General features: G+C 39.7%; 1 protein-coding gene across 8 annotated transcripts in view; it reads left to right on the forward strand.

Moving 5' to 3' along the window:
- Positions 1-1,003: 1,003 nt before the first annotated feature.
- Positions 1,004-14,481, forward strand: part of znf800b (zinc finger protein 800b) — a 32,393-nt gene continuing 18,915 nt past the window's right edge. For 2 of the 8 annotated variants that reach the window (XM_031726581.2, XM_031726583.2), the window contains exon 1: positions 2,269-2,618. Coding sequence is in view for 2 of the 8 variants with exons in the window: in XM_039601267.1 (XP_039457201.1) it covers positions 10,722-10,747 (26 nt within the window). In the remaining 6 variants the exon portion in view is untranslated. Of the gene's footprint in view, positions 1,178-2,268; positions 2,619-4,219; positions 4,324-10,462; positions 10,481-10,700; positions 10,748-14,393; positions 14,426-14,481 lie in introns of those variants that run through there. The other 6 variants (XM_039601267.1, XM_039601272.1, XM_031726582.2 and 3 more) reach the window with 5 other exon arrangements.

Raw genomic sequence — 14,481 nt, forward strand, 5'->3', positions numbered from 1 at the left:
GTGAGACACCTTTCTTAAGCATACCAATAGCCACACAACATGCTGACTCAAGTTCCAACTGTGAGGGGGTAAAGCTCCATTTTAACGGAAATCCTTGTATTTGTATTTAAATGGTGCATTTCAAGGCATTTAGCTTTAGTTACCAGGAAGGCTGGTTTTACCAGATCCTGCCAGACTGTAACAGCCTCAACAGCAGCTGATGGCACACTGTGATAACGCTGCATCCCATCATACTATAAGAATGTAACTAAGATATCATAGTAGGTAAGGTATAAAGAGTAGTATAAGATTTGGAAAGGCCAGAAAAAAACTTTATATTTATTGCAAAACAATCATGTTTTCTCTATAAACTGGTTAAACCTGCACTTTAAAAATAACTCCTATTACTACCACAAAATCAACAGTTTTATTAGAATACTGCTAGTAGTTGGGTAACATTTTACTAATTATTCGAGCAGCAGAGCATGACCTCCCATCTTCCACATTACTTATGTATCACATAAAGCTTTTATATTCTACATTTCTTTAGCTAAATACACTGACCTGCACTGATCATACCCTCTCTTACTTACATTACTTTTATCCACTGTCACAGTCAAATCTCTATGTTTTCTTTTGTTAGTACAGCTAGTCAACAAAACATATACATATATGCCCATTTCATCTGCACTATAAAAATGGCTACAATTACTACTACACAGTAACTAGTTCTATTAGGCAAGGGGAACATTTTAAAATTTGCCCTTATCCAATTATTTAAGCAGCAGGTGCCTAGGCCATGTTCAACATGAGTAATGCATCACATGAAGCTTGCATATGCTATATTTTTGATCTAGATTAAATGAGTCACCATAGCATATATATATATATGTGCCACTATCATATTCAGACATATTATGCATACAGTTATTATGTTTTAGCCAGCTGGCACCAATTAGCTTAACTACTTTCCCTTTTTTCTATTTTAATTCGCACTTATTATTAGTGGGTGCATGAGCTCGGTAGCAAAATAGTCTGTCTGTTTAATTGATTTAGATAACCTGAAGTGATAAAATGTAGTAAAAATGCTTCCTTTATGTGACATGATTCAAATGTAAGGGGGGGGGGGGGTTTATTACTAAGACCCCATGGCCTGCATCAACAGGTTTGTTTTCAGCTGAACTTGTCTGGAAACAAGGTAGGCGTGCAGTTACAAACTTTATTTCTCTGTTTTGTAAAAACTCATTGTAGTTTAACATACATATGTGCGAACTTAAAACAAAAAAGCTAACCTAGCTGTATTACCTTAGAAGCTGTTGCTGGCCTTTTGCAGTTAAGCTAACTAGCTTAAGGATGCTAGGCGGGTTAAATTGCATTCATACCAGTGAAAAAAGTCCCAGTCTTGTATTTATATGCATCTAAAATATCACAAAACAGTTGGTTTTTTTCATTATTTGTTACAAACAAGTGAAGGAAGTTGTAATGAAGCTAGGACAAGTGAGGCTAAATGCTTATTTGGCATAAGTTGGGAAAGCTAGTGTTTGGCAGACTAGCTAGCCAGTGACATGCCATTAGATATGTTTTAGTTAAAAAAAATGTGATTAATCAACACCAAACAACTGAAATCATAAGGGTTGTTATTGATGAGAAATGTATGATCACATTAGTGTTATTACTAATACACTTGGTCAACAGTTGAAAAAGCTACTCCTGCCTTTTAAATGTAGTTTGAAGTCAGTATTTATAAACCAATGCCATTTGGAAATTTAAAAATAAAGCAGAAAACAACATGAAGTAAGAAACCAATTTGTCATCTGGTATTTTTAAGGAGATCAGTGAGAGTTATCCTTGGAAACACATTTTTAAAAGGAGAACCTTATACCTGTTCTTATGTATCACATATAACTTGTCATATAGTTACACAAAATTTTCAATTTACTTGAATTCATTTAAAGAAGAAAAATAAACTCGTCAATTTTCCCTTGGAGGAAAACTTTAAGCGCACAACTGTGTTTTATGCACTTCTAAATCATATTTTGGATGAAATTGTGATTAAAAACTATAAATATTCAATTAGTAAATGAAACAGTATTACCAGAAATGCGAATAACTCGTTCACGTTTGTCAGTAATTTTGGTTAAATAGTTGGTATTTTATTAAATTGGCGGTGTAAATTATTTTATCTGCCAATTTAACTTCTGGGTGGGTACAAACACCCTGGTGTACTTCGGAGTTTGCGTCGTGGACTCTTCTGGAGAGGTCTGTGTCCTCGAAAAGGTTGCGCGTTTTGGGGGCTAAATCAACGCTATAACCGAGACACTGGATAAAAAGCTGGTCAATTTGTCAACTTTTTGTAATTAAAAAAGACCAAATCATCTCCCTTTTCCGTAGTGTCCCTCTAAAGTGCCGATATTTTTAGCTGAAATTGGACGTAGAGGGTGCACCTTTGCGCAGAGACTGGTTTAACGCTGAGAGGCTCCTCTGGGTGCACAAAGACAGCGGCTCGCAGAGGAACTTGTTCAGAGTGAACCAGGGACGCTGGGAGGCGAAATAAACAATCTCCGGACTCGAAGTAGCAACGGTCGAGCAGTTTTATCTCTCGAAACACGCTATTTCGCCACCCATCCGAGAAAAACAAGGTAAGGACTTGGTTTAAATACGTTTCAGCGGGACTTGAGGGCTACGGAGCGGGTTAAACCTCCTTCGCTTTGGCTTCCCGAGCATGGTTGTTTTTGCAGAAAATGGCGTCATCGCCCTCTTGTTTCTGCCTGGCCGCGGCGGGGAGAGGAATAGTTTCAGAGACTTGTAGCAGCCTTTTACACGCAGCGTTTACTTCCTCAGTGGTAAAATCCCCTACCGCGATGTGTTTTATTCAACAGAGACCGGTCAAAATACGGGGTTGTTCACCAATTCGCTCGGTAGAAGGACGCGCAAAGATGGAAGGGTCACCGGTCCTGTGCGCCAAGCTGCTTCTTGGAAAAGGTGCCACGGAGCCGCAAAACGCAGCGTTTCACATTCGCTGTGATATCACCCCCGGCCACTCCAGGATAATCCAAATGATCGGGGACGTTTTAGTGTTGCGATCACGGTGGCGATGGACGGATTCGTGCGAGAGCTGCACCTTGTCTTTGTGTGTATTTTATTCGGGTTAGCTCGTTTTTACGCCGCACTCCCCTGCCATGCTGCAATAGTTACGAGGGGCCTCTCTTTAACGGCGTGAAAGGTGCATTTTATACTTGGCCTTTTCTTTGATCACGTTAAGCTGCTCCTTTGTTGCTCAAAATAGTGGCGTTTTTTAGGCTGACAATATAACCGTGTAAAAGGAGATTTTCGGGGATAATGGGGGGCGATGCAAATCGTGCCATGAGAACGACAACTGCTCTGCGCTCTGGTTTGCGGTTTGCCAGACGAAGATAGCCTGAATGAGGTAAAAAAATAAAAGTCTTTTGAGCGAATCGCACAGTTTGCACAAAACTGGGGAAGTCCGGCGCTGCGCAATGATTGTGCTGTTGCTTTGCGCAGAGAACGGTGGCAGCTGCTGTAACCGCCGCCACCTTTTCGCCGCGATATTTTTTGTGTGTGTTGGCCAACCTTTTGTAAATAGTTGGACTCTTGGATAAAAGAGCACAATAGCATTCATGCGGGCCCTTTATGGCCTGTGAATGTGGTCCTAAGTCACACTCCGGCTGTCCTGTCTTTCCCCGTCAGCTACGTGCATGCGTCCTAGCTCTGGCCACCACACATCCACCATAGCGAGGCCACTGGGTTCCCTGTGTATACGCTCTGCTTGGTTCCTCCTGTGGCCAAAAGTCGATGACGGATCGCGTGGTGAGTGCTAGCACAGGCCAATGGGATTAAATCGAAACAACCACAAAAAATCAGCCACGGAGACTGAACATCGCTCGCTCCGTGCACATTTTTATTAAGTTTCCTGAGTTATGCAACCGCATCCCCGTAGAGCGAACTGCTCATCCGCCTTTATTTACTCGTCCCCCACCGTCGGATGGATATTTCTGTGGTAATATCTGGTGAATTGGACCAGTCCCTGTGGCGACGACACCGAATTAGGAAGATATGTCATTTGCAAATCACCCAGTGCCATTTGCGTCACAGCCCGCGGCCTCGCACGCCCATGGGGGGCGATGGAGTTGCAAATGGAGACTGTGTGTGTGTGTGCTGACGCTGCCCCAGCTGAACGAGAACCAATAGACACGGACTCGGGCGGCAACAATCGCCGTGCGCTTTCACTCTCCAGTAGTGCACCGACTTGGGATTCCGTATAAACACGGAAGATCGTGCCGTTTATTCGAGATGGTTATGTTTCCATCGCTCTCCCTGGGATGCGTAAGTGGATGCGTACACACACACTGGTTAAACCTGCTACAGGGCTCGACAGGCCAGCCGGAGAGGAGTATATCCGTCCGGTCCTTTCCTCATGGTGCTCGGTGCATGTGGTTATTGTGAACTCGCTCATGTGGATACACGTCTTTTCCACTGGATCGCGATGATATGGCCGTGAAGCATTTATGAACAGCGCAGAGAATGGGGTTGGATTATGATTCGGGCACTGGATAAGCACTCGCTCGTTTTTTACTAACATCCACGGCGCGCCACGCGTTTCTGGTTTGGAGATGAGCATGGCGTTTTTACCCAGGAACGTTTTATTTGTTGCCGTTGCGCTTTGGGGCACTGCGCATGGTTTGATCGGCCAGACAGAACTAGAGAACTAAGGCAGAAAGTCGCGAAACGGTGATAATGTCAGCTAGAGAATCCTTTATAAGATACTGTTGTGCAGTAAAGTCAGTTATATTTTATCACTCTTTTCTAAGCAGTTTTTTGGATTAAAGGAATGTAACGGAAATGCGTGAGCTTTACATGAATTTTGCAGCGATGCCAATATACAGGATTTTGATTCGTGAAATTAATGAATAATATTATTTCATATTACCTGAATTTCTTTACCTGACTAACCCCCACCTATGTGTTTACATTGAGTTTTTTTTACATAGTTTTTTTTTTTTTTTTTTTTTTTTTACTGTGCAGACAGTTTCCACTTCCTGTACTTTTATTTAAAAAAACAAAAGGTTACAGATCAGTAGAGATTGCTCCCTGTACTGTGAAACATGTTCCCTAAAGCACAGATGCCACCCTGAGGTAATGGAGTGATATAGGAATCTTTTCTTCTTTGACAGTTTAAAGCTCCCAACTTTGAACTTGCAGGTGGCTGTTATTTCAGTATTTGATTAACTGAAAACTTATTCTGCACTGCATGCTGTCAGAACCTGGTTGCACTGCCCCCTATTGCCTCTGTTTTCTCTATTGCCCTCTGTACAAGCTGTGACACAGTGCATGAGTAACTTTGACAGAATAGAGATGGTCAGTCTAACCTTCGGGAGTGACATGAATGGGTAACAAGGCCGTGAGTGTAGATAACAAAGTGGGTGACAAAGGACTAAAATAAAAAGGAGGGCTAGTCTGAAGTTGACAGAATTGTTCTTCATGAGCAACTACTATATATTTGTTATTCCCTGTTATATATATTGTTTCATATTACTTTTATTTTTGCCATGTTTTGCAAATCGTTTAACTACCTCAGCTGGGCCTCCATTCATTTTATTCTAGGCGTTTATTTTTTTTAGCAGCGAGATTAGAACAGCAGCCAAGACTGCCTGGCTTTCTTCCTTGCTGAGGCACCACAGGTATCTTGGTTTTCACCAGGGTGGATGCTGACTGCAACAGTTAAATGACGTCACTGTATGATTCAGTCAGGTTAATGATGTAGTGTTGTGTTCAGTCTCTGAGTCAGCTTGTCAAACCAGTGTGCAAGTTAAGTCAGTCAACAAGCCTTTTAACCTGCCAGTCACACACCACAGTAGAAACACAGCAAAATATCCATTCAGCCAGGAAACAAGATAATCAATTTCAGCAAAACGGCCAGCAAGCTAGGTAGTAAGTCAGCTAGTGAGCCAGGAAACTGTGGTGGGGTATTTCGAGTCTACAAACCAATTAAATAAACTAGGGAAATGTATTTTGCAGTGTGCGTGGTAAAGGCAAACACAGTTTTCAGTACATATCAATCTGTCACCAACAAAAAAAGACTTTTTACCTATGGTGATAAAAATATCTGACTTTTTAGAACGGTTGTTCAAGGCTGTTGTCACAACAGTGTTGCCTCATTACAGATGGGTGGGATCTCAGGTGATCTGTGTGTGTTTTGGATTTCATAGATTGTTGCTTTCTTTCTTTGCCATTCATTGTTGACATCACCCTCTTTGGGGCTTGTACTTAATTATACATTTATGTGTGTTTTTTAAAGCCTCGATATGAAGTAGACTATGCGCTGTGCATCCACACCTGGCCTGAAAATGCCCATTATGCATCTCTTGTGGTTATATTTATTTAAATCTGTGTCTGTGCTCCCTTTCCATGCTTTGCTGCTGCTGCTGCATCTCTTTATGTTGCTCTAATGTGCTGTGTGCTTGCTTTGAATTAAGACTACACGATGTCCTGTGGAGAATTCGCTTCATATTTGGTTTGGTCTAATTCAGCTGTTGTGTGTACTGCCACTGAGTGTGCCTTTAAAGGGTGTTCTGGCTCAATTGGGTTGATGAAAATGATGACATGAAAGCAAGTCAAGATCTTAAGTTTCAGTAAACTTTGCTGAGCAATGAATTCTGGGCGGGAATGAAGTTGCTGCTGGGGAGAATGAGTCTGGGTAATAACTCCGCTGGTGTGGTCGTGGTGGTACCGCTCAGGTATTTTCCCATTTGCAACCAAAACGTTGTAGAGAATGATTTCTTTCCACTGTGATTAATGTTTGTGAGTTTCAGTATAATATCTCAAGACCAACTGGTGTGTGTATGTATATGAGATCCCATATGTTCCTGAGCAGCAACCTGTTAATGCTATCACACAGGATGTTACTGTAACACACAGTGAGATCAGTTAATCATATTTGAATGTGAATGTTTATTTTCTGTCACCAGTACCTTTCTTGAAGTGAGAAACTCCACCGAATTTATGTAAGCTTGTTTTAGTGTTACAGTTAGAGGGACTATTTTACACTTGTACAGCTATGTCTCCAAAAATGTTGGGACACTGTGTAAAATGTCAATATACACAGATGCCTCAGTCTTAAATGCTTGTCCACCACAGGGCCATAGAGGTGATATAGAAGGTGAAACACAAACTGGGCAGCTTTTCAAGTCTTTTGCAGTCATAACAAGTATTTCTTTTGACAGTGGGAGAAACTCCTGTCAGGCACAGGGAGAACATACAAGCTCCACATTGAAAGGCCATATCAAGCCATCCAGTTTGAACAGGAACGCTCTTGGTGTCAGGCAAAATGTTAAGCAACAGGACAGGGGGATAAGACTTGGAAAAGTTGTGGAGGTTGAACAGATTGAGACGTCTTACTCTGAAACTGCTCAAAAACCAATCTAAGATACTTTAGGATTTCCATCATCTGTTGTACATGTTATCGTTAATTAATTCAAACAGTTTGGAGAAATCAGTGTATGCAAGGGACAAATAAAAAAATAAATAAAATTTGGTTGCGCCGGCAGCAGTGCATTAAAAGCAGATACGATTCAGTAGTGGAAATCACTGTGTGGGCTCAGGAACGCTTCTAGTAACCGTTCTCAGTGAACACAGTATGTTGCTGTATCCACAGTTGCAAGTTGAAACTCTGTCATGTATAAAAACAAAACACACACACACAGATGCAAACAACTTTAGGGATGCAGCAATCTGCAAATAACCTGGCTTTGGTTATCTGCTGATACAGAGTAGTGTTCAGGTGCCTGTTTTCAGTTAACAAACTGTATTTTCCTGTTTGGAAGTTTCCTGTGAGGAAGTGACTGAGAATTGAGACTGAGTATAAACCAACATCAGGCTCAACTTAAAAATTATTTCTTGTCTTATCACATTTTATTTGTAGCAAACAACTGCATCTTAGAATATACACTTACTGAGTTGGTTTTCACTGTTTTACTGGTAAAATAACAAATCACAATCAGGAGCAAGATAAACATAATGAAAAATAAAAAATGTATTGCAGTTATTCCCCCAGTATATTTCGACTAGGCTAATTTTAGCTTATGTTAAGAGTCATTAGACAACTGCAACCTGCTGTTTTATTTTTATTATTATTATTTTTGCGTTGCGTTAGTTTCTCTTGACCTTGCTCTCACACATTGTGTGTGTGTGTGTGTGTGGAGCTGACAGGAGACAGCTGAAGTGCAATAATATGAATCGAGTTAATGAGGACACCTTATGTTACTCAAGTCCAGTAAAAGCTTTCCAGCAGGAGTTACACCAAACCAACGTCCTTCCAGCTTCTACCCTGTGTAACGTCTCTGACTGAGACGGAGAGCTTTGAGCTTTTCAGTCATGCCAACTTATTTGAGGAGAGTTTGTGGTAAAGTGTAAAACTTTTGGAAATATTCAAGAAAAGCTGCTGGTGTAGTAGGTGTGAAACACCTCCGAACTATTCTTTTTTTGCTGTTAACATCTTCTGTGGTGCATTAGCTCCCACTCTGGTTGATTGTGTGGTGAAGTGAACACAGAAAATCAGAGAACTGAATTGAACAGATAGGTAGGTAGATAGATAGATGGATAGATAGATAGATAGATATCAGTGACAACATGGGTCCTATGAAAAAGAACAATATCTGATCCAAATACTGGATTGGCGTATTCTTGATCAACATCCTGCTTTTTCTGGGGCCCAGGTCACCTTGAAACCTGTTAGTAGCGCACATTTCAGAAGCCAGCATCCTGGGAACATTGGTGCATGTGAAATGCTTAACTTGCACCTGTGCAAAGGTATTGTTAGTTAATTGGTTTCACTACTCAGAGCGCTGTTTAAAGGAATAGGTGTCTTTCCCTGTCCTTCAGTCAGACTTTCAAAGTATAGATGTGGAGAAAAAAATCTCTTATCAGAGATTCTGGATAAACTGTCCATTCTGTGATTCACCGTGTGGAAAGTGTTTACATTCAAGCAGTGCGAAATATCACTGCCTCCATACTGTCCTGTAGTTAGTATTGATATACCTGCCAGCAGCTAGCATCATGTCAGTGTATAGAGTTCGTCCATTAGGAGGAAGTCTTCTCCAGCGGCCACAGGAAATGCCTAGTAGATCATGATTGCTGCCATCTATCTAATGGCTATGGCGCTACATAAGCAGTACATCTTATAAAAATGCACACTTAGAATTTTAAATATTATGTAGGCTAATATTTTTTTATTTGCTATACCATAAAAAGCTGAGGTTTCACTGTGGCATAGAAAAAGTTATTTTCTTCTGTTGTGAATTTACCTTATCTATTTGCTCTCAAAAGGAAAATTACGATTTGTCTTCTAAAATAAGAGATGTTCCCAGATTGGAAACACAGTTTACAAATTGGATCCATCATAGTATTAACAGAATTCACTATGGATTACCACCAGGGCTGAAACTCACACTCAGGCGTATTTTGTGAACTACTGAGCAATGGATGCCAGCTTGTTTTGCTGGGAATGGGTATACTGGAGTATTTGAATTGAAATTTTACAGCTGGAAATGGTAATGGTACTCAGGCAGTGAGTCATACTAGCCAGGTAGTGGGTGATTTGTTCAGAGTTATATTAGTATATAGGAGAGGAGAAGAGTTGAGCACTTATTTTTAGAATATAAGAAACATGTGATTAATTCTTAAGATTGTCAGCTTTGAGACTGTATTTCCAAGTGCCTCAGGCAATTTAGTCCCAGCTCAGCCTTTCATTGCAAACACAAGCTCATATCATTCATCTTTTTCTACATTATCAGCTATTGTTCAGCAGTTGTTTATCAAGTACTGTTCTGAGGAGGATGGAAGGAAATTCCTTTTTCAAACCTGATTCTTCTTTATTGATCTTTTGAAATTGGTCTTACAGCATTTGTGGAGCGTCGTTTTCTTTCAGAGAGACAATTTCACAGAGCATCACTGTACTAGATGTACAATGCATAGTTTTCTCAACAGATAATATAGACCTTTTTTTTAAATTTGAAAGGTGAGGATAACAATAATCACTGATAATGTTTAAAAGGTAAACATTAGTATACATTAGAATGGAGTGAAAGATGATTGATGGCCCTAAAAGTAGAATTGTAGAACTACTTAAAATATCTGACATTTTGATAAATGTGAGCAAAATAGCGTGATTTTAGGCCAATGTGCTAACATCTTGGTGTCATTACCAGAGTCATAACACGAATCAGTCCTTCATAACCACCTCTGTCTGTTGCCATACAAATGTGAGAGTCCCCGGTATGTTGTTGACATGTGTGTTGTTAAAGGTGTTTGTTTTCAGCCTTTGCCTCTTTAAGGTATCAGTCACACAGGCCTAGAGACTGGTCAGTGAGTAACTGACAACCACTGGTTGCTAAGGAAAAATGTGTATCAGCGATCAGTTGGCAAGTGGTTGGCTGAGGTTGCTGGCTCTTTTTTGTAGAGAAGGTACTTCCTCTCCTTGTGATTGGTATGTTTGCCTGTAGTTTGCATTAACAGAACTGGTCTGTGAAGATTTGCTAACTAACTGCTAAGCTGCAATAAAAGAACAACACAAACTGGAAAAAGAGACTGTTCACCTTCAGTGTAAAAGTTGTGCCTTAGTGCTGAAACCAGATTGTTTTGAAAGCAGTTTGTGTTGGCCTGTTCTAAAGTTTCATTACTGCTTGTTAGTTAGTTAGCAAGTGTTTGTAGACAAGTTGGAGTTTTCCATGCACGCCATGACTGCAGCAATCTGGTAGGGACCAAAGCAATTGCAAGACACTTTTCAGGTCAGGGAATACTCATTTTGCTAGAGACACTGGTGATTGGCAGCAGGTCATCAACTGGTCTCTAGGACTCTATGACTGGAGCCTAAGGCAGTGTCCACACTGGGTTTTTTAAGGTAGGGTCAGCTCCAGCAGACTGGGAAGAATGGCGTTATTAGCTGGAGTTATCAGTTAGTAGGTGCTGCTAGTCTTGGGTCGAGATGTGTGTCTGTTTTGATACTATGGTATATTCAAACATGTGGATAAACTTATGTGTCAATTTTCTGTATAGTACTTGTCCTGTAGATGTGACTGGAAAATGGTAACAAACATTTCTGACAGTTCTGGATTTAGTATGAAACTCAGATGCTTAGACACTTTCAAATGTATGTTTTCATGCATAGTTCTTTGTGGTCAGAGTGACAGGAACTTGTAATCTGTGTTTGTTTTCTGTAATAATATATTCGTATTCAGGATAGTAGAGTGCTTGAATGCATCCCAGCATGCATTAAGTGAAACACTGAGAAACACCTTAAGCAGGTCATCAGGGGCCACTGAGCTAATGGATTAACACATAATAGATAGCCAGGTTTTCTTGAATGCATACTAAGACCAATGTAGGGTTCTTCACCAGTATTAGATGTTTTTAGACTTCTCACAAACATGGTGTACAAACTACACTCAGGAAGACCAAGGATCTTTTTTTGCTGAGCAGTGAAGGGTAGGAGGAGGATAAGTCCACAGTGGCTTTAAATTTAGCACTTTATAGCCTTTATATGTTGTATCTAAGGTTAACTTTAATATTTTTTTAAATAAAGGAACAGAAATTTTAAATGAGCTTGTTTCCTTACTCACCAGTAGTCGGCAGGGTAGACAGACTTTCCGGTCAAAGTCCTCATTTCCCATTATAGTTAATGGCTGGTGTTAATCTCCCTCCTGATAAAAATAGAGCTTAACTGGGTAGGTGCATGATGTATTAATATGCCTGCTCTTAATTTTAGTCGAATATACATAAATTTAATTGAATAGTTCTGTTAGAAATTCTGACTTTGTTACAGTTGAATCTTAAAAAAGAAAATTGTGTTCAGCAAAGGTTTAGGAGCACTGTTGACCTTTAGCATCCTTGCTGTCTTCACCTTTTTGAGGTTTTTAGATAGACAAGACAAAAACAAATGCATTCCCACAGACTGACATTTTCTACTTCTCCAGCCATGGCTCCACTCTAGTTGAGCTCATCTGTTAAGTAGCTGCTCCATTATTGCAAGTATCCTCTGCTGTGGCGTTATTGCATAGTGCTTGACTGGTTCATTATTAGTGCTAAAAGTCGGGATCCAGAGATGAAAAGGCGTGCTGTGGTTCTTAATGATGCCTGGCACACTAGAAATTTAAATTCAGGAACAATCTATATATAAAATATCTCTCCCTCTCTCTCTCTCGCGCTCTCTCTCTCTCTCTCTCTCTCTCTCCATATGTGTGTATATATATATATATATATGTATATATATAGTAGGGCTGTTCGATATAACGATATATATCGGATGACGATATAAAAACGTCTATCGTTTCATTTTACGCTATCGTTTGTTTCGTGGTGTCGCAAAATAAACTGTTTACGGCAATATTTTTTCATTATTTTGATGGTCACTATAGTGGCTATATTAATTTCCTAAAGTTCTCTCTTTCTCTTATATTTAATATAACCACATTACAGACGGAAAAGCGCTTGTTTTTATGCGTTGTCGTTAGCAACAATGACGGTAAAACCACCTCGTGTCCGCTTGTTTATTTTCCACATAAACCTTTCACAATAAAGCTCAAGATCCTGTTGAGACTTTTCAAAATAAACTGAATCACGTGAAAGATGCAGAGTATTTACGGATGAGAAGCAAAAAAAGAGCCGTCAGGTGCTAAAAAATAAACCTTAGACTCAAACGTTAGAACAGGCTTTTCCCGCAGCACGCTGTGTAATAAATACTCACAAAGAAAACAGTGGCCGTTACAACCTATGTCTAAAAAATGTATCGTTTCATGCATCAGTTAAAACACTCGACTCCAGGTACGCGACGCCCAGCTGGAAACACTTCACGCAAGTCGAGCTGCCCGACATTCACAGAATTTACAGAAAATGTTGCATTTTGTGATTTATATCGTTATCGGACGATAGATGTCTTAATATCGGGATATGAGATTTTGGTCATATCGCACAGCCCTAATATATACACACATATATATATATATATATATATATATATATATATATATATATATATATATATATATATATATATATATATATATATATATATATATATATACATATAGATATATACAGCATCTCACCTGCTGTTATATATATAGCATCTCACCTGCTGTTCTTAACCAGCAGGCCAGGCATAATTTCTGCACCCACTTGAGGTATACTAAACATCTTTTGCATTAGAGGTATGTTGCATTGTGACATCCTGTGTCACCACACTCTATGTATATCAGCTGTCTTCAAGCCCTTGGTCTTGTAGAAAACACTATAAAACTTTTCAACTAAAAAAAACCCCTTTCCATTACATGCTTTGTCTCCCTCTGCTGGAGTTTCAGTAGCAGTAAAAGTGTTTCTGAGTGGGGGACATGCCTGTGCATGGGACAGCGTGCTTTGACATTGGCTTTGTCTTGAAGCATTCGGGGCCCCCGCTGCATCTACTGACACAACTGTCGCTGTTTGCCTAATGTCCCTTCCCCAGTAGTTGAAAGTCATAGTGATTAATTTCAGAATATTAGTTTCAATACTTAATAAACTTAGTATAAAGTCTCAAAATCTTCGCTACTACATGTTTGCTTCAGGCATAGAGTCGATGTGATCTAATTTCAGTTGGTGATCTGTGCTTTCCCTTCTTGATATTCATCTAATTTGTTTTGTTTTCTTGCGGTCTCCTAAATCCAAATTACCACAAATTTGGGATACTCATAGTATGTCATAGCCAAACTGCTTCAAGCCACTGTCACTTGCAGCACCTTATTAGTTCAACATTGGACTCTTCATACATTTAAAACTTGTCCTCTGGCAAAAAACAACAAAAGTCACTCTGCAGATTGCAGTGACAGCTAAGACTTCTTGTTGTTAGATCTTATGGCGGAAGATGGCAAATTTTGGAAAAGTATGGTTGTTCAGCATGTGCCTCTGAAGCTGGATGATCTTATGTTAAAAAAAATACATCCAGTAATATGGTGTCTAAATGACCACTAGAGGGCAGCAACTCATACTGTTTCACACCTAAATCTGTAATACAAACCTATGGTACTTTGGTATGATACAGAGCAACCAATGAAAGATATCTGTACAGCATCCACAACAATTTAGCACTGCAGTTCTCAGTCTGACTCATAAAGGACTCAAGTGGGTAACTCATTCAAAACCAATGGCTCCTCACTTCCACCAATATAGTTCCTGTATCAAAAGGAAACTTGTAACAAAAAAAAGCCCACTTAAAAGCAGTTTCAGATTCCACACACCCAGTATCTGTATTAGACCTTGTTATGGGTGTGTTTTCTACATGTTATATTGTAACTTATATGGCTGTGTTTAAGAAGTGAAACTTTTTCTCTACCAGTTTTTTTTTTTTTTTTTTTTTTTTTTACAGATTCTTGATTTGGACACCACAGTGTTGCAAAAATGGGTAAAAAAATGTATTGTATGAACATTTCCCTCTCTCTGTGGGTTTGCTGACTGCAC

The sequence above is a fragment of the Oreochromis aureus genome, linkage group 17, assembly GCF_013358895.1.
Source record: "Oreochromis aureus strain Israel breed Guangdong linkage group 17, ZZ_aureus, whole genome shotgun sequence".
NCBI lineage: Eukaryota > Metazoa > Chordata > Actinopteri > Cichliformes > Cichlidae > Oreochromis > Oreochromis aureus.